Source organism: Thamnophis elegans, chromosome 12 (assembly GCF_009769535.1).
Source record: "Thamnophis elegans isolate rThaEle1 chromosome 12, rThaEle1.pri, whole genome shotgun sequence".
In the NCBI taxonomy this organism is placed as follows: domain Eukaryota; kingdom Metazoa; phylum Chordata; class Lepidosauria; order Squamata; family Colubridae; genus Thamnophis; species Thamnophis elegans.
This window is the reverse complement of record NC_045552.1, coordinates 19,387,792-19,410,377: the sequence shown is the minus strand read 5'-3', so window position 1 is coordinate 19,410,377 and position 22,586 is coordinate 19,387,792. Positions and strand designations below refer to the sequence as shown.

Here is a 22,586-nt window from a genome sequence, read left to right as displayed (position 1 = left end):
ATGTTTTTGCAAAGTAGCTGCTTTCTGTAAATGATCTTCATTTATTCGCCCTCCTACAGAAATTGCCCACTTGTGGTTTTCTCTAAAAGCAAAGCTGCTGTGCCATCCTGCTGACAGAAACAGCTGAAACAGGAGGGCTAGTGTGTTCTCCGGGGAAATTTAGGAGTGTGGTAAAAGAACACGGAATTTATTATAGTCACAAAGACAAATAAAGCAAGCAATACAAGTCCCCCCCCCCCTTCCCCACTCCTCAAGGGCCAGTCACAATATGGGCATTCTCAATCAACATCTGCCAACAGTGATGGCTAACTTTTTCTTAAGGAGTGCCAAAACTGTGTATGCATGCGCTATTGCACATATGCGTGTGCCCATCCACCAGTGCATGTGCAAGCAACTTACCCACCCACTACGCATGTGCAAGTGACACTCTCCGTGTGTGTGGGGGGGGGAATTTCACCCTCCCAAGGCTTCAGAGGCTTTTCTAAAGCCTGGGGAGGGCGAAAACGGCCCATTTTCCGACCTCCAGTTTGTGTGTTGGGCCATTTTTCACCTCCAGAGGCTTTTTGTTGGGCAAAAAACAGCCCAACACGCAAACCGGAAGTCCATTCCCAAACTTCCGGTTTGGGTGTTGGGTTGTTTTTCGCCCTCCAGAGGGCGAAAAATGGCTGAAAATGAAGGCCGAAATCAGCTGGCCAGCGCTGGAACTGGCAGGGCAATGCCTTGTGTGCCCTAAGAAGTAGCTCCACATGCTACCTGTGGCACGCCTGCCATAGGTTTGCCATCACGGACCTAGAAAAAGCAGGCAATGAGTAATAGTTGAGCTGCTTCAGCCTTATATCGCCTTATTACCTGGATGAGCCCAGTGGTGGGATTCAGCCAGTTTGCACCTGGTTGTTAACTTTCTGAGCAGTTTGGTGAACTGGTTGTTGGAAGAAATCATTAGGACAGAGAACCAGTCGTTAAATTATTTCAATCTCACCACTGAGTGTGCCCTCTATGGATGTTTTCAGCTACAACTGCTATGAGGTAGCCAGCATGGCCAGTGTCAGGGATTACAAGATCCCTTAGTTGAGCGTTCCCCAACGCTCGGTTCGTGGACCGGCACTGGGCCACAGCATGCCAGCAACCAGTCCATACAAACAAGTGAATCCCCATCTGTGGGATGCAGGAAGCATGCAAAACCACACCCTCTCCGGTCCATGGAAAAACCTCTCACCACAGAACGTGTCCCTGATGCCCAAAACTTTCGGGGCTGCTGCCCTAGCTTACAATAGCTACGAAAGGCATGACCAGCTGGAATCCAGAACAAGACAGCGTCTGATAGAGGGATGAGGATGTGCTTGTTTCAGATTATGCTGCTTTTCTAGTTTCACCAGATGTTGGTTTTCGGTACCCTTTTTTTAATTGGGCAGATGTAATTTCTAGAATTCTAATCCGACCTGGACCCCAAGGTGAAGCAGGAAATTATAGATATAAAAACGGCTCTATGTGTGTGTATGTTCCAGCATAACTCTAGAACGCCTCGAGCAATTTCAACCAAACATGGTACGCAGATGACTTACTCTCTGGTGGAAAATACTGTGGGGGTAAGACACCCCTGACCCTGCATGGTATGCGTTCTGTTAAGATACAGCCTGTTGTGCCTTAAAATGCACTGTACTGCTTTAAAATGGCTTCTACTGTGCAGCGCAGTGGAATTGCCATGGTAACGGCTTCACAGTTGGAAAATCCAACATTAGAAATTACGTTTGGTCCAGACATTTCCCCCCTATAAATAAAAGGCTGGCCAACACCGGGTTATCGACTAGTTATTTATAAAGTTAAGACCTTCCATAGAACAGTGTTTAAAAATTGGTGCTGAGCTTAGCTAATGAGGTTGGTGTTTTCTCTCTTCTAGCCACTACCAGACATTTCTGATTTCTATTTCAATGACACCCCCCCTGTTCCCACTCTGGCAGATGTTGCCTGGATTGCCTCCGACGATGAAGAAACATATGCCAGAGTCAGGTAGGGTTCCTTCTCCTTTTTCTATTCTTTTGACTTCTACAGTAGAAAATCTTCAGGATGGGAATCGTCATTCCCAAGAAAATTAAGATGGGTGGGGGTCAGTTTATGTTTCTTCCTGATGCTGTCGTCTTGCCCTAAACTCAAATTGTGTGTTTATCATTGTGGTTGGATGTTGGTCCACTTTCTGAGGTCAAGTGTTGGTTCTGAGTGGCCTTGAGAGAATCTTCAACAAATGTATCTTTTCCCAGGATCACCCAGCAGCTGCAGGAGCCAGGAAAAGACATTGCTTTAAGGCAGGGGTTTCCAACCGTGGCAACTTTTAAGACTTGTGGACTTCAACTCCCAGAGTTCCTCAGCCAGCTTTGAAGTCCGCGAGTCTTTAAAGTTGCCAAGGTTGGAGACCCCCGCTTTAAGGCATTCCCAGCAGGTGCTTTGTTGTGCCTCTAAAGCAGAGATGGGAAACATTTAGGGCTCGGCATATCAAATGCTCCCAAGGCCCAGCGCTCTGTGCCACGTACCGCTTACCTTCAGGCGGTGTTCTCTTTCCGTTGACAGGCGTTTGTTCTCAAAGCAGCTTTGGAGAGGCCTCTTCGGTAGCCCCTGCAACCTCTGAAAACTGTGCAAAAGCACACCCTGTGCTCATGCCACTTCCAGAGAGTCCAGAGGCTATAGAAAGAGCACACCCTTATTCTCAGGTAGCCTCTGCAGCTTCATACAAGTACAGGGTGTGCTTTCAAGAATAGCTGTTGGGAGTTGTATAATGCTATTGTGTCACCCGTCTCATAGTGTGTCACCTTTTGGTACACGTGTCGTAGGTTTGTCATCATTGATTTAGAGTCTCTGTGTTGTGGCCTGCCAGCAGAGTTGGCAGCAGATTTAGACAGTGAGGAGGTTGGGGAGGAACATGGGCCAATCTTGCAGTCTGGGGAAGGCTCTGATGAGGGCTCTGTGTCAGAGGCAGAGAGGGGGCCAGAGCCATATGCCAGTTATCAGCTACCTTCAGAGTCAGACATCAGTGAGGCAGACGAACAACTGGAGCTTTTCCCCAGTGTGCGCATGTGCAGAGATGCCAGACAAAGGGAACAGCTAAAGAACAAGGGTCGATTTTGGAGTAAGGCCACAGGTGGATGATGAATGGCCCCTCCCAAAGGAAATAAAAGAGGAGCGAAAGGGGAGTGGAGTTTGCAGAAGACAATTAGTTTGCTTAATTGGTTCGTGACTCTCTGAGACTCCTTGCCAAGTTTTGCAGATATCGGCTTGCCAGCTCTCTACGCCAGATAAGGTCTGTGACTGTAAATCCTCCCTTGAAAGACTTTGCTGGATGTGAATGAGCAGAATTCACAGTAAATTAATAAAAGGGTTTTTTGTTGGGATCAAGAGTCTGCTTCATGCTCTTGGGAAGCATCGGTCACAACACTCTGTGAAGCAAAGACTCTTTGCATTGCACAGCCCTTCAAATCAGGATAGCTGTTGCTTGTTGATCAGGGTCAGTTTCACTGAAATGTTGGGTTCTTGACTTCCAGGACAGACACACGTCCACTCAAGCACAGATGGAAACCAACTCCGTTCTTTGTTATTCAGCGGAATGCTTCGGTCCCAAATCTGAGGAAACAAGAAGAAAAATTGTTGGCTTTGCGGAAACCATGTTTACCTGCCTTGAGTCGAACCACAGAACTCCAGGAAGAATTGAGTCATCTGCGGAGTCAGATTGCTAAAATTGTTTCTGGAGATTCAGGTAAATGCCCAGCGTCTCATGATTGGAAGCATCATACTAAGAAATGAAACCTAGCCGGAATATCAACACTTCACAGATAATCCTTGATTTACAACCATTCGTTTAAATGAATGGTTGAAGTTGCAACAAAATGGGATTTAATATCCACTCCTTGCACTTAACGAGCATTGCAGCATCAACCACAATCACGTTATCGAAATTCAGGCCTTTGGCAACCTGCATGTTATTTACAACAGATGTAACATCCTGGGATCATGTGCTGAGCATCTGCGATGTTTCTGTGTTCAACAAGAAACCATATCCTCTTGTAACTTAAGAGCCAATTTACTGTCTGCCACTAATTTAGAGGTTGAACTCAGTGGGATCAGCCTTTCATAATTTGTAAACTACTGTGGTATATTTTAAAGTTTACTCTCTTTTACAGTCTATCTCCCCTTTGGAGAGTCTGTGGTCTGGGCCTGGAATAATTGCAGCAGCCTTGTTATTTAAACACTTATCTGATGGCTGCTGGTGATGAGAGGCCCCATGCAGGCACGTGAGAGCAGAAGTGATGCTGTGTTCCTCTCTTGCTAGTCTGTTTAGTGTCTGTGCCAGAGGTGTCAAACTCGATTTCATTGAGGGCTGCGTCAGGGTTGTGTTTGACCTTGCTGAGGGGGGGGGGAGTGGGCGTGGCCAAGGTGGGCCTGGCCAGCTTGACATCCTGCAGCCCTCTGCCAGCAAAAACAGAGCCCAGGAGGGTCACGTGTTGTTGTAATATAGTTCCTTGTGTTAGGTGTGTGTCCTCCATGGCCTAGTTCATACTAGAGCCTGCAGAGTCACGCTGAATCACACAGGAGAAAACAAACTCCTAGAAAGCCATAACAACCTGATAGTGAATAACATAACATTCTGAGATGTGCTCTACCATTGACGTCCAGGATTTGACCATATATATAGAGAACTTTCCTGAAGCAGTAGATTAGAAATTGTACTTTTACAGGCTGTTTTTTATCACATGCTATTGCTCCTCCTGCCTTTGTCCTGTCTCAATAAAAGGGGCTCTCAGGTTCCCATCTGGGTCGCTCCATCCCGAGAAAATTTGTCTCCTGTCTTTTCTCAACATTGGCTTCATGGGCGAACAGCGGAAACTTCACAACGTGTGGCCCTCATGAGTTCTGTTTTCACTGGCAGAGGCACTGCTGACTGGTCCTTCGCTGTTTGCAGGGCAGTCCTGCGGGCCAGATCTAAGCATGTTGCGGGCCAGTTTCGACCTGCGGGCCTTGAGTTTGGCACCCCTGGTCTGTGCCAACTTATCTGCCTCGGAGGCCCACATCCATACCAGAACTATTAAACCCTGTTAGCTAGTCATGTTACTGCCCTTTTAAACTTGAGCTTAGCTTACAACTTGTTTACCCCCTTGAAAGCAGAAAAGTTGGAAGACTGGGGAAACTAGTATGTTTAATGCAGCTGTAATACAGTTACTACAAATAGCCTGTCATGGTTAAAGCCAAAGTGTCTGTGGAACCTTCTGAAAAGAACACAGAGATGGTCTTTTTAGAATTTGCTCCTGTCTCCCATGTGGCCTGAAAAATGTGTCCCTTCTAGGCTGGAAGGCAGATTTTTCTGCTGGTTTCTTTTTTTCATTCTTGTGTAGAGGCTGTTAAAACAACGTATGAGAAGAAGCTGTTTCTGGCATGCAAAGCAGGCAGTCCTAGTTCTTACTGGAAAAAAGACTCTTTGGGTGGTGTTTTGTGTCTCTGCCTATCTGGCACTCATAACTGGATCCTGAGAGGGGAACTGTAGATTCTGGATTATTGTTTTCTCAACCTCAACCAGAGGTGGAATTCAGCAGGTTCTGACCAGTTCTGGAGAGCAGGTAGCATAAATTTTGAGTAGTTTGGAGAACCGGTAAATACCACCTCTGACTGGCCCTGCCCCCATCTATTCTCTGCCTCCTGAGTCCCAGCTGATCGGGAGGGAAGGGGGATTTTACAGTATCCTTCCCCTGCCATGCCCACCAAGCCACACCACACCCATCAAGCCATGTCCACAGAACCAGTCGTAAAAAAATTTGAATCCCACCACTGACCTCAATAACTTTAAGGTTTATGAACTTTAACTCCCATAATTCCATATCTGACTCTGTAAACCACTAAGATAAGACTGTAAAGCACTGCGAAGCATTATAAGTGCTATTGCTCTTCCTTTCCTTGGCCCTGGTAATGCAGTGATTAGAATTCAGTATTGCAGGCTGACTCAGTTCAATTCTCAGCAGCTCAAGGTTGACTCAGCCTCCCATCCTTCTGAGATTGGTAAAATGAGGAGCCAGATTGTTTTTTGTTTGTTTGTTTGTTTGTTTGGGGGGGGGAGGATGTTGACTTTGTAAACTGCCTAGAGAGGTCTGTAAAGCACTGTGAAGTTGTATATAAGTCTTAAGTGTACTATTGCTATTGCAAGAACGAAACTCTTGATATGGCAGCCAGTTCATGTCTCCTTATCTTATTCTTTTTTTCAGCTTCCTCTTCATTAACGCCAGAATTGTTATCTCCAGGAAGTTCAAACGTGTCTTCTCCCTTGCCCTGCTTTGGACCTTCATTCCAGTCTACAACTTCCTTTGTCATTAGTGATATCACAGAAGAAGAGGCTGACTTAGAAAATCCAGAACTTCCATCTGTTTCCATGCTTTGTTCTACAACTTCTGAATGTTACAAACCCGACCCGAAAGATTCGGATGACGACGATGACACCGTGTCTCTCTCAAAGGCCAGTAGTTTTGCGGATATGATGGGCATTCTGAAAGACATTCATCGAATGAAACAGAACAAAGACTCGTAAGTCCTTTTCTTTTGAATTGGTACCCAGTATTAGGGAGGCATCTATTAATCCAAATAGTGAATTGCATGCGAATCACTGTGTTTTGATTTCCAAAACCGTAGCTAATCCAGATCATAGCATGGCTGCATTCACACAACACTTGAACCTGGCTCTCAGATTAATCCACAAATGCATCACATAGTAAGTTAACCAAATGGAGTTGCACCAGTAGAGCTGAAATTAGATGAGCGTAGTACAGATAGTCCTTGATTTATGACCACGATTGAGCCCAAACTTATGTTGCTAAGCGGGAAATTTGTAAAGTGAGTTTTGCCGCTTTACCACTTTTTTTTGCCATATTTGTTAAGTGAATCGCTGCAATTAGTAACATGGGTGTTAAGTGAATGTGGCTTCCCCATTGACTTTGCTTCCCAGGTCACAAAAGGGAAGCACATGATTCTGGGACACTGCAACCATCATAAATATGAGTAGCTGCCAAGCATCCGAATGTTGATCAGATGACCACAGGGATGCCGCAAAAGTCCTAAGTGTGCAAAACGTCAGTGCTGTTGTAACTTTGAACGGTCACTAAATGACCTGTCGTAAGTCGAGGACTACCTCTATGTACCATACCAATTGCTCAGCTTCACTTTGGCTTGGCATAGTGATACATAGGCACCAAATTAGTAGCTGGCTGTTAATTTTTCCCTTTCATACAACCTTGATTGCAACCTTACGTTATGCATGATCTAAGTCAGTGACGGCGAACCTTTTCGGTACCAGATGCCCAAACCGTAATGTGCATGCGTGTGCGCCAGAGCATCAGAAACTCAAAAGACCAGTTGGCCGGGGTTCACATGCCTGTTTTTTGGCCCATTTTGGCCATTTTCAGGCCGTTTTCTGGTGCTCCAGCATCTATGAAGACTAGCTGGCCGGCGTGCATATGCGTGGCAGAAACCAGAACAGCTGGTGATGGTGCGCGTGCCCAAAGAGAGGGCTCTGCCTGCCATAGGTTCCCCATCCCAGATCTAAGTGAAGATCAAATTATTTAACGACCAGTTGATGAATACAGAGCACTTAACGAAGGAGTGTGGATGTGTCTCCTGTTGATGATGACATTAGGAAGGAGAGGAGGACCGACCACATTAAAGGGAACGTTTGGTTGACTATCATAAGCTCTTGGGTTTAAAGTGGGTTCCCTTTAATCTAATCCTGGTATAGTCCCTGATTTACAATTGGTCAGTTAGCATCTTTTGAAGTTATGATACCCTCTTTTCAAGAGAATAAGACCTCCCCAGATAATAATCCCAATCGGGCTTTTGAGCTAAAAATAAGCCCTCCCCTGAAAATATTGCAACAGAGCAGCAGCCATGAGGTGACCACACTCACCCCCTCCTGCACCTCAAAAATAATAAGACCTCCCCGAAAATAAGGCCAAGCACTAATTTTGGGGGGGGGTCAAAAGAAAATAAGACCCTGTCTTATTTTCAGGGAAAGCATGGTACGTCCCCAAAAGTTACTTACAAGCCGGTTCCAAAGTTCTGATGCGCCACTCACCCACATACCCCCATGGTCACATGCACTCCAGGGGCTTGGCAACTGTCCTGCATTTACAGCATCTCACAATCATGTAACCAGTTTTTTCAACATTTTTGCTGAAAATGGGCTCCATTATAGTTGTAAGTCAAGGACTATGTATGGAGCAAAACAAAACTGAATGAAGAGTTGGAGTTCTTTAAAAGATGCTTTTCCATAATATTAGAGCTTAACATCAATTGTATTTTAAATCCTCCTGGCACCTTTTAATATGCTCATCCATTGGGATTCTTGCTCTTACCTCAAGTTAATTAAACCAGTAAACAGAATTACCTCATTATCAGGGGAAAACTGCATGAACACTAGAGCCTGGAACAGGTGTGAGAAAACACATTATAAATAAGTGAGCTCACATTTAAATATGTTTAATTCCAAAGCCCCATGCCAGTCTTTTAGTAATAACATTGATTTCCTGGGAATTGAAATCTTCAAGTAACCTGAACAACATGGTTGCTTATTGCATAGAGTTTTCATCGTATTGTTTTGGGTTTTAGAGCAGTGCATCTTTTGTGACCAATGACCATAAATATTCCATTTTGGGAGGACTTGGCTAAACACTCTACACCATTAGCACCCTAAGATGTCTTGCTCTGAGTACCACCACTCCCCAGGAGCCCCTTGGCACACTCATATTCCACTCCATGGTGGGTCTGATTGTTGGAAGCAAAGGAAGTAGCGAGAGGCAAGCTTCACCTGGGATGATATGGGAAGAGGATAAGCCTCTGCTAGACAATGAAAGAAAGACTGTTGCAGTCAAGGAAGTTGAGAAGGGAAAGCTAATAGCAATAGCAATTAGACTTATATACTGCTTCTAGTGCGTTAGAGCCCTCTCTAAGCTGTTTACACAACCTCTTGCTCCCAACAATCCAGGTCCTCATTTAGCCCATCTTGGGAGGATGGAAGGCTGAGTCAACCTTGAGCCTGGTGAGATTTGAACTGCCAAATTGCAGGCAGGTAGCGGAAGTACCCTGCAGTACTGCACTCTAACCACTGCGCCACCATGGCTCATGAGAACAAGCCAAAGGAAATTTTAAAAAAAATCTAAGCCAGTGTTGTCTGCCTTGGCAACTTTAAGACCTGTGGACTTCCAGAATTCCCCAGACAGCCATGGAGAATTCTGGGATTTGAAGTCTTAAAATTGGCAAGATTGAGAAACACCGATCTAAGCCCTTTATAATACAATCTTTGTTGATCAGATTATCTTTGCTATGATCTTGGGAGGTGGGAAATAAACCACTTGGGTAATAAAATTGATGAAAAGGCTGCCATCTTATTTTAGAACGTTGATAAATATTTTAGAACGTTGGTAAATAATTCAGGAGAAATTGCAGCTTATGAAAATCTTTCCATACTCTTATGTAACATCCTTCATCTGGTATCTTCCTTTTAGGAACAGAAGTTTACTGAAAGAAGAGGATCCTGCGATTCTTATAGCAGAAGTTTTAAGAAGGAAATTTGCTTTGAAAGATGAAGATGTAAATATGAAAAAGAACTGACAGTTATGTTCATTTCTTATATTAGTATGCTTCTTAAGGTTTTTCTCTACAGTGGCTGCCTTCCTTGAACATTAAATATCCTTTAGGGGTTAGGCTTCCTGTGTGCTTGTGTGCAAAAGGAACCCACTAAGTGAGAGAAACTGACATTTTGCTGGGTTTTTTCCACACAGGCAAACGATAGATTTTTTTTTTTTTTAAAGGTAAAACTTTTCCACATTCTGAACTGAAGCAGTGAATACGGATTCTTTTAAGGTTGGAATTGCCAGTGGCCAACAGTGATGCTTTTCATTTAAAAAAGAAATTCATTTTATAGTCTTGCTGCAGATCCTGTAGCCCCTGAATACTTAAAACTGTTTTGAATCCCAAGATTTTTTTTTGTAAATGTAGATTTCTGAAAAGTTCCTACTTTCTGCAGCCTCTCTCCACAACCAGCATTCTTTGAACAACTGACATATAGTTGCCTAAAGATGGAATCAAGCGTTCTAATCTAAGTATTGAACTTAAAATCTGGTTGCTGATGACATACTGTACACTAAAGCTGTGCAACACTTAACAGATTTGAACGTAGACGTGAGTCCAGCTGTTAACACTTCCTTAAATCAGAGTTGGAGTTGCTGGCACCTGTGAGAAGCACACCTGTGTGCACTCCAAAGTATCTTTGAATTCAGGCTGCTACCCTCTTGTAATTCAGCTCTGTAAAGCTAAAATTCCTCTTTTTCATTTGTTGAGACAGAACACAACGACCTGCCTGCCTCACTCTTTGCTTTAAGCTGGGGGGGGGGGGGGGAGCAGGTTAAATTAACACACAAGTGGAAGAATAGCACATGGTCAAGTTTCCAGTGGGAGGACAGCAAAATAACCTGTGAATTTGATCAGATACTTTAGCACTGGTGGGGATGGTCAGGCCAATACCAATCTCTTGTGCTGGCATTGGAGAATAAAACCCTATTATGAAGATCAGCTTTGCAATGTTTTGGTCCAGGCAGAGCATATTTTTTTCCCACATAGGGTTGTGGCACAGCTGCTTTAATGATATTTGCAGTTCTCCTTCATGTGCATCTGCAAACATCTCTCTCTAGTGAAGTATCTGTGACCCAAGAACCCTCAAAGCTGCGCCTCCATTTTCCTCCCCCCAAGAATTTGCAAAATAATTCCTTGGACTCTGAGTGTAGCATCAGGCCATGGCATTTTTTAAAAGCAAGGGGAAGGTCTTTTTCTAGGGCTTGTCTGCATGTTTAAAAATATTACCACGAATAAATATTCTTTCAGAACCTCCTGGCAATTTGTAGAAGGGCAAAAGTGTGGAAAAGTTTTTTGCAGTATATTTTAAAAGCCTTTTGAGCACTGGCTGGTCCTTTGTCAGCAGCAATTGTAGCATGATAGTTTGTGATGCTGCCACTGTTATCTAGGAGAACCACGATGGTTTAAATCACTAACTTCAACCCTCAGGGAATTTATAACACTCTTTCCCATGGCTCACAAAACAGGTTTCTACTTTTTACCCATTCTTTTCTCGCTGTTGATATTAATATTCTATTGAGTTATTTTAAAGATACTGTAAAGTCAGATGTAGACAACCTGGGACTTTCCAGTCATTTTAGGCTACCATTCCCAAAAGCACTTGCCACTAGCCTGAGGGGCATTCAAATCCAAAGCCTCTGGAGAGCATCAGGTTCTCATTGTGACAGAACAACTGTGAGTTCTGCTCATACTCATTGAGTGGAGTTCTTTGTAAACTTACAAACTGGTGTTCTAGTTTTAAAACATCGCCTAAAGGGGCACGAGAGAAGTAGACCCATGTTGGCAGGCTGGATCTTGCTGAAATTGCAGGGGGTCAGGTTCACTAGCTGTGCAGCTTGGCAGGTCTGTTTTTTTTTTTTAAAGACACTTCCCACCCCCACGCAGTGAGGACTGGTCAGCGATACCAACTTTTAAGCGGTGCTGTGGCGGATGGGTCTAGCTTCAGCCCTTCTTAGCCGACCCTTAAGCTACCTGAATGAAAGCTAGTTGAATCTCATCTCGTGGAACAATTCTAGAGCAGCCGGACGTCTTTCTAGATAGAACACCAGGATTAAGATTGCATTCCTCGGTTTCTTTTATTAGCTCACACACACTGAAGAAAGCATGTTGAACAAAACAGGTTTAGGTATGTGACACACAGCCACAGGCAATATACAAAAAGGGCCCTTTAAGCCAGGTTTGTTTTGTAAGGAGGCACCAAGCTATCACACAGCAATTACGATGTTAGTGTTTAATGACTCTATTGCCTTCTGAATCCTCTGTGAATAGCAAGTCGTAACATGACTTTTCACTACGTTCTGTCAGAGGAGGAAGGCTGCGCCTGCCCAGAGACCCAGGGGGGCTTCTGTCTCCAGCCCAACCCTCCCTAAAGCAGCTCTTCTCATTAAAGGAGCTTCCTACAGGGGTCCTTTTGCCCCACCAGGGCTCCTTTGACAAGGACGGCTTGCTTCCTTCTCCTCCAAGGCTGTGCAAAATCACTCTGTAGCCCTCAGAGTCCTGGGTGAACAGCCGCTGAGTTGAGGCTGGGGCGCTGTTCTCACAGCTAGTGGCATCCATATTCCCTCTACAGAATCCAGTTAGGTTGAAATCCAAATATGCTGCTCCTGGTAGGTTTCCTTCCAGTTCAGGATCCATATTTTCAGAGTCGTCCACAAATGTAGGGCCGGCCCAAGATGAAGGGGGTCTGCGCCGTTTCCCCCCATCCATTCTTTGGTTCAGAATTATTTTAAAACTTGGGCATCTCTGAGAAAACAAAGTGGGGCTCTCTTCTTTTTGCCAGCCATCATTTTTCTCTCTCAGAGGGGACCCCACAGCCAACTGCTGCCGAGGGGGCCCCTTTTCTTCCAAGTGCTGAATGAGATCTGTAGTTAGAAAAGCCCCCCTTTCTGTTACGGCATCTTCCTCCCGAGCAACAAGAGGGGTGCTGGTGTGGATCTGGGCTCGAGCGGGGAGAGGACTGCAAAAGAAAAGACCGGAAACGTCCGTTGCCTTTGCAGGCTGTCTTTCGCAGTCCTGCAGGCTTGATGGTTGAAGGACAGGAGCCCTGGTCCTTTTCCCTCTACGCCATTCAGAGTCTTTTAGATTGATAACGTTGTTGGATGCGGAGGTCGTTAACTGCTTGCTTGCGTCTGTGGTCTTGTCCCCTGCCAAAAACAATGGAATCAGGCTCAGCCAGAGGCCAAATACACAGCCTTTATATAGCCTAGCAGTCTAGGGAAATGGCAGGTGCAGCTCTTTGACTTCAAGAGCCAGATACATGATTGGAGGGGAGATATGCTGTCCATCCCAAAATTCTATTCTGGATCCCATGCTCCCATCCTTCAAGAGTTTACCTGAATCTTAAGAGATCGGATGTTCTCCCTGCTAGATAAATGACCTGCCCTTGGAGCAATCGCCCTGTTTGATTTACAATGGTCCTCGCTATCTAAACAGGGGTCTCCAACCTTGGCAACTTTTAAGACTTGTGGACTTCAACTCCCAGAAACTGGCTGAGGAATTCTGGGACTTGAATTCCACAAGTCTTAAAAGTTGCCAAGGTTGGAGACCCCTGATGTAAAGCTTGTCCAGGAAGATCATTTAATTCAGGAAAAAAGTGTGCCTTAGCCTCTGTGTTTAAAAGAAAATGGTTTTTGTGTGAGGTGGGGGAGTGTTTGTTGTTGCAAAAACCTGACTGGCTAACCAGTGAAACAAATAATACAAATAACTGGTCTTGTTGTAACTAATGCTATGCCTGAACGATCAACGTGTCTTTCTTACTAGGTCTCAATTATTCCCTCTTGTTCTTCTGTGGCATTGAAAGAAGCAACCAAACCAAGAACTGCTATCTAAAGAAAAAAAAAAGACTGGGGGGGGGGGAAGAAACCCCTTCAAATGTTGCTGCTTTGCTCCATTACCTCCTCCTCCCCCCCCCCCGCCCCCCAGTTTTTGAAGTTGTGAAGAAGAAATAGTGGAACAGGAGTCGTTAACACATCCTCCACACCTTTTAGCAGTATTAATGCAGCGGAAAGACAAAAGTTTTTTGGATGACATGTGTGTGTTTTGTATGTCTTTGCAGTGAAGAGTGCAATGGAATAGCAAATAATAAATCCTCTTATACAGAGCTTGGCAAATGTATGTGCATGTTATTTGAACTTACTACTTAACTTACTACTTACTATCTAGCCTTGAAAATGTGCAATGACTGTAGCAACCAAAATATTGGGTGAAAAAGCTGACCGCTAGATGGCAGTAAAAGGTTTACATGTATTTGTCTTTTTTGCTGCCATCTAGTGGTGGGGCTTTTTGCAACCCTGATGTGGTAGTTGAAGAGCTTTCATTTTCACAATGGTTATATCCAAGAAAGTTCATAAGCCTCCCCACCTCTCTCCCCTTTTCAAAAGCAGACTGCGGCATTCCTCTAGTAATGTGGAGATGGAGGAGTGGGAAGGTTGGGTGGGTGAAGGCCTGCAATGCAGTTTCTCACTTTGTTTAGGGCCATAGGAAACCATTAAGGTAAAAGTAAAGGTTCCCCTTGCACATATATGCTAGTCATTCCCGACTCTAGGGGGCGGTGCTCATCTCCATTTCAAAGCCGAAAAGCCAGCGCTGTCCAAAGATGTCTCCGTGGTCATGTGGCCGGCATGACTAAATGCCGAAGGCACACGGAACACTGTTACCTTCCCACCAAAGGTGGTCCCTATTTTTCTACTTGCATTTTTACATGCTTTCACACTGCTAGGTTGGCAGAAGCTGGGACAAGTAATGGGTGCTCACTCTGTAGTGCTAGGGATTCGAACTGCCTACCTTTCTGATCGACAAGCTCAATATCTTAGTCACTGAGCCACCGCATCCCTCAGGAAACTATTACATGGTAGTAAATGGATATGGTTGAAATTTTCAGGAATTAAGGATGAGAATGTAATTTCCTGCCAGGACAAAGACACTGGCAGGGAAACTGTTTCAATTGTCACCTTTAAACTCCAAAACGTTGCCCCAAGTCCCACTGGAAATGTAGCCAATAGTATCAACAAAGCTACAACCTGCATCCTCATCTACCTGGTACTTGGAGAACAGACCAAGAACCCTTCGTGCCAGTTCATCCTCCATAAAACTGGCAGCTTTCCTAGGTTAAGGTACTGCAGAAGCATTTCTGGCAGGGTCGATGACAATTCGCCAGGTTGTTGCCATAGGACAACTCGCCACGGGACAAGAGTTACATTAATATCAAAGAGATGGAATAGAATCATTAAAGGATGCAAAAGAAAGGACAGAAGAAAAGATGAATGACAAAAAAAATATTTATTTTAAAATTATTGAATTGTTAAATCGTCCCATGGCGAGTTGGCTGCAGCGAGTTTGCTATGGCAAGTTGTCCTATTCAGCTTCTGTCAACGGAGTCCTTTTCCTTCTTGTATAAATGCCATCCCCATTCCCTCCAGCAATGGGCACCTAACTCAAACTACCAGAGCAATCCTCATACCTTTTGGGCTGTTAATAAGCCAATCAGGAATAACAAAAGATAAGAAAGGAAATCTGTCTATGTTGGGGTATATGACTGAGCTTTACAATGTAGTTAGATTATATGACTAATGTAATTATAATAGTAAGAGCTTTGGCGTAAAAGTAAAAGAAGGAGGCTGAGGAATTGTGACAAGTAGAAAGTCATGATTTTAACTTTTCTGTGGCCATTGTGTATTTTGGTGGGGGTGGGTAGGGATGCAAAGGATTTTCCAACTCCAACCGGAGGTAACTGGAGAAACAAACTCCCACACGGAATGCTTCCCCCCCTTCTCCCCCTCCCTCTCTCTCCCTCCCTCCCTTCCCTTCCTCCAATTGTCTGGTGGCGAACTGTCACCTGAGCCCAAAAGCCCGGTGTGAACAGTATTTCACAGTATTTCACCGAATGGTCGCCAACGAAGGGTCTGGGACTGAAAAGGTTGGGTCCCATTGGCCAGCGCGAACAGCTTGGTGCCTAACAACGGAGGAAAATGATAGAGGTGAATGGCTGGGGGCGGAACCCTGGGAGCAAAAAAGGGGCAGCAAAGGGTACGAGGAGTACAGTCCTAGACCCCAAGGGAGAGGCCCCAAATGATAAGACACACAAAAACATCCCTTGCATTAATGGGGAGATTAAACCTGGGTGGGTGGGAGTACTACATTTCCCAGAGACCTATCATTCCCATTTCTGCCTCATCTTAGCAGGAATCCAGAAGTTGCCTGCTGCAAATTAGGGCATTTGTGACAATGTAGGAGCAGCATGTAAAGAAATAGAATTTCTACCAGCTTAAATAGCATCTACTAAATCCGATTTAGTACAAATTATAATGGAGAGTTTACATTGTGCTAAGCCATTGTTCACTGTAACCGTAGTGGCCTTGTGCCAGAATCTGACAGACTAGATGATGGCTTAGCACATCCTGTAACTTCACAATGAAAAGAGAGGCTGGCCATGTTCTCCCAGTCCTCTTTGGGATTATCGGTGTGTAACCCTCATTACATTTGTACCCAAGCATAAACTTAGATGAGAAATATTTATTTCAGTTAAGCCTAAAGTATCATTCTTCCAAAGCCTAACTCTGAACAATTTCATATTTTGAAAAGAGCTGCAGGGGCGCACTGGTTAGAGTGCAGTACTGCAGGCTACTTCTACTGATTGCTGGCTGCCAGCAGTTTGACAGTTCGAATCCCACCAGGCTCAAAGTTGACTCAGCCTTCCATCCTTCTGAGGTGGGTAAAAAGAGGACCCAGATTGTTGGGGGCAAGAGGCTGACTCTGTGAACCGCTTAGAGAGAGCTGTAAAGCACTGTGACGAGGTATGAAAGTCTAAGTGCTATTGCTACTTTTCCCTTCCTTTCCTTGGCCCTGGTGGTGCAGTGGTTAGAATGCAGTATTGCAGGCTGACTCTGCTCACTGCCAGCAGTTCGATTCTGACCGGCTTAAAGTTGACTCAGCCTTCCATGCTTCCGAGGTGGGTAAAATGAGGACCCAGATTGTTTTGGGGGGGGGGTGTATCTGTAAATTGCTTAAGAAAGGGCTGTAAAGATCGATGAAGCGGTATATAAGTCTAAGTGATATGGCTATTGCTATATGTGTACGGTCTCCTCCCCCACCCCCCCAACAACATTAAGCAAATGGTGGGGTTTTTTTACTGGATGATTACGGAGGGAGAAATCTGTGTTTGGGGATCCTGCTTTTTCCCCAACATGGCTACAAACCTACAAGCTGCATTTACACAACATGGTACACTTGATTTGTCTATTGTGGCTTGAACAAAGAACATGAGCCATTCGGTCTGTTGATGTTATAGTACAGTGTGAATAATGAGCCAAACTGATCATTAATTCTGTGAAGACAATTCTCTTCCCATGTCACGAGTGCCTTGCAATTGTCCCACTTGGGGAGGGGGGGAACACACAGATTGTACCTGCTTTCTGAGCAGTGAAGAAAGTAGAAATGGTGGTTTGTTTAGTGCGTGGGCGAGGAAGTCCAATTACTGCCGCAGGACGGGAGTCCTGGCCCAGGAGAGTGAAGACTGGCTTAGCGGCAACATCCTAGATGGAACAAAAGACAGAATTAAGAGAAACTATCCTCATGCATTTCTTTTAGCTTATTACATATACTAGTTAATCCCAAACCCTAAATCAGGGGTCCCTAAATTTGGCCACTTTAAGGCTTGAGAACTTCAACTCCTAGAATTCTGGGAATTAAAGTCCACAAGTCTTAAAGTGGCCAAGTTTCAAGACCTCTGCCCTAAATGAATAATGATTTACTTACCGTATTTTTGGAGTATAAGACGCACTGGAGTATAAGACGCACCAAGATTTTGAAGAGGCAAAATTTTAAAAAGATTTTGCACTCTGCAGGCCTCCCAAAAGCGGCCCATTTTTCGTGAAAACGGGCCCGTTTATTGTCAGAAAGAAAGGGCATGCATAGCCTTTAAGAGGCTTATAGAGTGCTCCTGGGGGCTGAGCGGGGCAAAAACGAGCAAAAAACGGCCTGTTTTTCGCTCATTTTTGCCCTTCTCAGCCATCAGGAGCACTCTATAAGCCTCTTAAAGGCTATGCTTGGCCATTTTGGTGAAGAGGGCAGGGTTTCGGGAAGCCAAAAATGCTGTATTCAGAGTAGAAGATGCACCCAGATTTTCAGCCTCTTTTTTGAGGAGAAAATGTGTCTTATACTACGAAAAATACAGTACATAAAACCAATTTGCAACCAGAAACTGCAACAAATAGTCATAGTTCAAGGGTGTCAAATGTGCCTTATCACGTTTTCCCCCTTTTGCACAGCTGGGGTAGGCGTGGCCTGTGCGTGACGCATTCGGCCCACAGGCCGCCCGTTTGACACCCCTGTCGTTGTGTGGTTTCCTCTATTGACAGAAAACCTTCCTGGCAATCTTATCTTCTTTTTGAAAAACGGCCATCACACTATGACTAACTTGCGTTTGCACAACATGATAAGCCAAAGGAACCTTCCTCCCACCATGTTTTTGCAAATTGACCAGTCATTAAAATAACTTGAGGTTTTTTCCACTACATGTAATCCTCGGGTGAGGATCGTAATGGAGCCTGCTCACCAACGTGATGGTCATATGATGGCCGTAAAGCAAAGTCAGTCATGTGACTGATCTAATTTCACCACCTTGTTTTTGCAGCATTTGTTAAACAAACCACCACGGTTGTTAAGCAAACCAGTGGTTTGCTATGAGCATGGCTTTGCCAGTTTTCAGCAAAACTGCGATAATTCGTAGTCACATGACCATGGAATGCTGCCAAGAGCTGTAAGTGCAGCCCACCCAATGAATACTTGAAGTGGAGTCATGTGACCACAGCCTCTCTCTCTCCCCCCCCCCCAAGACACACACCATCATAACTTCAAATCTACCTATAGCTCAGTGGTGGGTTTCAAATTTTTTTAGAACCTCTTCTGTAGGTGTGGCCTGCTTTGTGGGAGTGGCTTGCTGGCCATGTGACCGGGTAGGAGTGGCTTGTGGACTTCAACTCCCAGAATTCCTCCTCCAGTCATGCTGACTCAGGAACTCTGGCATTGCAGTGTGCAAGTCTTAAAGCTGTCAGGTTACAAGACCCTTTCACCCCTAACTCTTTAGAAAAAAAAACCCAGGAGTGTTCAAACTTGACAGCTTTAAGACTTGTGGACTTCAACTTCCAGAATTCCTCCTCTCGCTCTTCATCTTGATGATGTGTGGACGGGCGGGGGGAGGGAGTTGGAACCGGTTCTAAACGGCACTGTAGATTTGTGGAACCTCCTATAGAAGAGGTTAGAACTGGCAGGAACCCACCCCTGGTCGTAAGTATCCCCCAGGTAGGCCCATCATAATTCCAAATGGTTGCTAAGCAACCCATCATAAGTCGAGGGACTACCTGTATGGCACCATATACTATTGTTATAGGTGACTTTAACACATCTTTCCAGAGGTTCTAAAAGGTCATTCTCAAAAAAAATCATCAAACTAAGGTAAGATTAATAATATTTCTGATCTAGAGCAACTTATGAACTTCCTAGGTCAATGATGGATAACCTTTTTGGTACAGAATCCACAAGTCGTCTTAATGCCCAAAAGGGAGCAAGTGCGCCCAGGGAAAAGGGAGCACTTCACGCGCACAGACTTGCTGCCATAACCAGGAAAAGGAGCTACCCAGAGGGAATGCGCAGGCTGAGAAATGAATTTCCGGTTTCCGGCGGACACATACGCGCTGGCCAACAAATCTTCCAGTTACTGTCGCGCACGCATGCGCACCGATCAGCTGACTGGTACGCATGCTCATGCCATAAAATGGGAGACTAGTTCTTCTGGTTTCTGACCCTGCTGCACGCAGAAAGGCCAGCTGTTTGCCACGTGTGCGTGCGCGCCAGAAACCCAGAAAAAGAATGGGCAGTGCCGCATGTGCCAGGAGACATAACTCCATGTGCCATTTCAGCCACACCTGCCATAGGTTCCCCATCACAGTCCTAGGTGCTTGTCAAGCTGTTCATCTCCTCAGACTTCCTGTTTGATACAGTATTCCAGGGTAGGTACTGATTAAGCTTGTACGTCCCTAAATCATGATTAGCTTAACCATCATCGACAAAATCACATTGGTCTGGCTTCCGATTTATGCTAAATAACTATATGCAAACTCCAAGCAGGCAAATTCGCTCATTATATTAATCCCAAAACGAGTAAGCCATGATGGCTTAGCTTGTTGTATGAACCAGGCCCCAAAGAGTTCCACTGTCTGAAGGCCTGGAAAGATGACAAGTTTCAAATGACCTGCCTAATGAAATTTCTCGGGTTATTTTGCTATTCAGCTTTAACACTGAATGAAATAAACTAACTTAGTATGTTAGAGCCAGTTTGGTCTCACGTAGAAATGGCTAACCTTTTCGGCAGAGTGCCAAAAGTGCACGTACGCGTATGCACGCCCATAATGCAATGCACACCCAAACCCGTGTGTGCTCCCCTCCCAGCGCATGTGTCTCCTGCATGTGCCCCCCCCACGCATGCGCAGCAGAGACCGGAAAACCAGCTGGCTGGTGGGAGGCGTGTACACATGCGCGGCGGAGCTAAGCTGGGGCGAAGGCTTGCATGCCCACAGAGGGCTGTGAGTGCCACCTGTGGCACACGTGCCATAGGTTCGCCATCATGGGTCTAGTGGTTAAAACACCAGGCCAAAAACCAGGAGGCTGTGAGTTCTAGTTCTGCCTTAGGCATAAAAGCCAGCTGGGTGATTTGGGGCCAATCACCCAGAGATTGAGAACCTTCTAGTCCTGCCTTAAAGATGAAAGCAAGCCAGTTGCCTTTGGTGCGAGCCCAATGCACCTCACAGAGTTATTATGGGGAAAACAGGAAGAGGGAGAAGTATTGTGTCTATTCACCAACTTGAATTATTTATAAAAAATAATAAAGATGGGATATTAAATAAATTACCATCACCTTGCGTCTTTTGAGTGCTGAAGGATCCAGCCACACATCACAGGAGTCCTGCTGTTTCCCAATAGCGCTTCTGCCTTTCCTCTTCATTTTCTGCCTTCGGGACTACATGAAACCGTATCCTTTCGCCTGAGAACAAAGAGAAGACGCAAATCAGGGAACTCCTCAAAACCTATCAACGCTTGGAAGGACGTTGCGAACAAAAAACAGCGTGCAAAATGGAAGGATCCCAAGTGACTAACGCTTGTAATGCTGAACTGCCCAAGAATGCTAAACCAATTTGTAACTGCAACTTCCTCGTAAGCCTTTGAGTGCACCCGGATTAAGGTTCCCTTTCCACAACTTGGTTACCAAATCACATGGCCACCAAATTAACTCACCCGTTTCCACATATACCCAATCATAAAGTAATCAAGACTGACTGCAATGTCACGCACACCAATTAAAAATCGTAAAACTGAAGGTGAGCCAGTTTCTCAACCTTGACAACTTTAAGGGGTGTGGACTCCAATTCCCAGAATTCCCCAGCCAGCCATACTCCAATTGTAATTTCTTCTTAAAATAGGATAGAAAGGCTCATGGCAAGAAACTCCAGGCATCCAAACAACTAAAAAGTCAAGGCTGTGTGTTAATTCTGTTTCCCACTTGTTTCACAAAGTGGGCTGATTTATTTATCCCCCTCATTTATGCCATGTTGTTTTTAGTTTTTGAAACATTTTACAGACTAAACCTTTTTTTTAAAAATGGCATCAATGTATACACAATTTATTGAGCTGGTATAGGTTCTCCTGCTTGAGCAGGCAGCTGGATTAGAAGACCTCCAAAGTCCCTTCCAGCTCTGTTCTATTCTAAAGACTCCCTTGTGCTCAGCTCCATTCCAAACAACAATACTGACATGGTCAGTACTAGTTTTCCTGGCAGCAATATAGCACGTCCCACCTTCTTCATTTTTCAACTCCCAAAATACTGCACAGCCCCAGAATCTCCTGTTGGTCTCCTACCCAAACATTAACCAGGCCCAACAATGCTCAACTTTGGACAGCAGCCCCAAGGAAGCCTGCTTGGACATGTTTATTACACATTCACCCCACATCAGGAAAGGAGAGGCAGGCTGCACAAGTCCCAAACTTCTCCCGGAATTGCCCTCCTAAGGTGCTATGGATGCGCCTCCCCATCCAAAGGGACCTGCATGGTTGGGTGGGGAACCTTCTCAAGATAGAAGTCTGTAGAGATTCCCAGTCATCCAGGTCATGGTTGTCCCAAAGGTGCTTTTTTCAGGACTTTCTTGTTTTTTTCTTTTGAAGACATTTCGTTTCTCATCCAAGAAACTTCTTCAGTTCTGACAGCTCCCCACTATCCTGTCAGAGCCCGAAGAAGCTTCTTGGATGAGAAACGAAATGTCTTCAAAAGAAAAAAACAAGGAAGTCCAGTTGTTTCATGAAAAAAGCACCTTTGACCATGACCTGGATGACTGAGAATCTCTACAGACTTTGAGCTATACAATTTGGGATGAACACCCTTGGAATGGTGTGGGAGTAGGAACGGATTTCCAGAGGGGAAAAATTGCAGACTACAGGAACCAGTAGCACCACTCAGGTGACCCTAAGGACACAGATAAGCCTCCAAGGGCTTCAAGGACCCTCTAAAAGGATGCAAATGACCAGCTATCTACAATGAATATAAATCCTCCTATTCCCCACTGTCCTTTCAGAGCTGAAGAAGCTTCTTGGATGAGAAGCGAAACGTCTTCAAAGAGAAAGAAAAACAAGAAAAGTCCAGTTGCCTCCTGAAAAAAAGCACCTTTGGGACTTCTCAAGGCAGCAAATCTCAATTCCACGGGGTCGGCACACACCCAGCAAAGGCGCTTCACTTTCATGCGTACTCCTAGGAGTAATTCCCTTGCAACCCTTATTAGGAGCCCTCTGCGGGAAACGAAGGGCTTGCGGGCATAGCTGCCTCTTACCAGCCTCCTCTTCCTCCAGGCGGGGCGGAAACAGGCGCCAAGCTCTCCAGTTCCTGGAATTCTACGAAG

General features: G+C 45.0%; 2 protein-coding genes across 8 annotated transcripts in view; one reads left to right on the top strand and one right to left on the bottom strand.

Moving 5' to 3' along the window:
- Positions 1–13,759, top strand: part of MTFR1L (mitochondrial fission regulator 1 like) — a 24,661-nt gene extending 10,902 nt beyond the window's left edge. For 5 of the 6 annotated variants that reach the window (XM_032227466.1, XM_032227464.1, XM_032227468.1 and 2 more), the window contains 5 exons: positions 1,898–2,007; positions 3,531–3,742; positions 6,237–6,552; positions 9,522–9,606; positions 13,408–13,759. In XM_032227466.1, coding sequence (XP_032083357.1) covers positions 1,898–2,007; positions 3,531–3,742; positions 6,237–6,552; positions 9,522–9,606; positions 13,408–13,476 — 792 coding nt within the window. In that variant the 3' untranslated portion in view covers positions 13,477–13,759. Of the gene's footprint in view, positions 1–1,897; positions 2,008–3,530; positions 3,743–6,236; positions 6,553–9,521; positions 10,066–13,407 lie in introns of those variants that run through there. The other variant, XM_032227470.1, reaches the window with a different exon arrangement.
- Positions 10,633–22,586, bottom strand: AUNIP (aurora kinase A and ninein interacting protein). 2 transcript variants are annotated; one of them, XM_032227462.1, is made up of 4 exons: positions 22,518–22,586; positions 20,558–20,683; positions 17,051–17,177; positions 10,633–12,791 (listed from the first exon to the last, which is right to left on the bottom strand). In XM_032227462.1, exons 2-4 carry the CDS (start codon positions 20,642–20,644, stop codon positions 11,872–11,874), a joined length of 1,134 nt encoding a protein of 377 aa, XP_032083353.1. In that variant the 5' UTR covers positions 20,645–20,683; positions 22,518–22,586; the 3' UTR covers positions 10,633–11,871. The 2 variants fall into 2 exon arrangements, with proteins under 2 accessions (XP_032083353.1, XP_032083354.1); XM_032227463.1 differs by lacking the exon at positions 22,518–22,586 and adding an exon at positions 22,425–22,494.

What these genes read in the sequence shown, in the direction of transcription:
- AUNIP (XM_032227462.1), bottom strand. Translation starts at nt 20,644, where the DNA reads ATGAAGAGGAAAGGCAGAAGCGCTATTGGGAAACAGCAGGACTCCTGT. An exon ending in CAGCACTCAAAAGACGCAAG is followed by an intron (nt 17,178 to 20,557) that starts GTGATGGTAATT and finishes TGTTCCATCTAG; the next exon opens with GATGTTGCCGCTAAGCCAGT. An exon ending in CTTCACTGCTCAGAAAGCAG is followed by an intron (nt 12,792 to 17,050) that starts GTACAATCTGTG and finishes TGTTTTTGGCAG; the next exon opens with GGGACAAGACCACAGACGCA.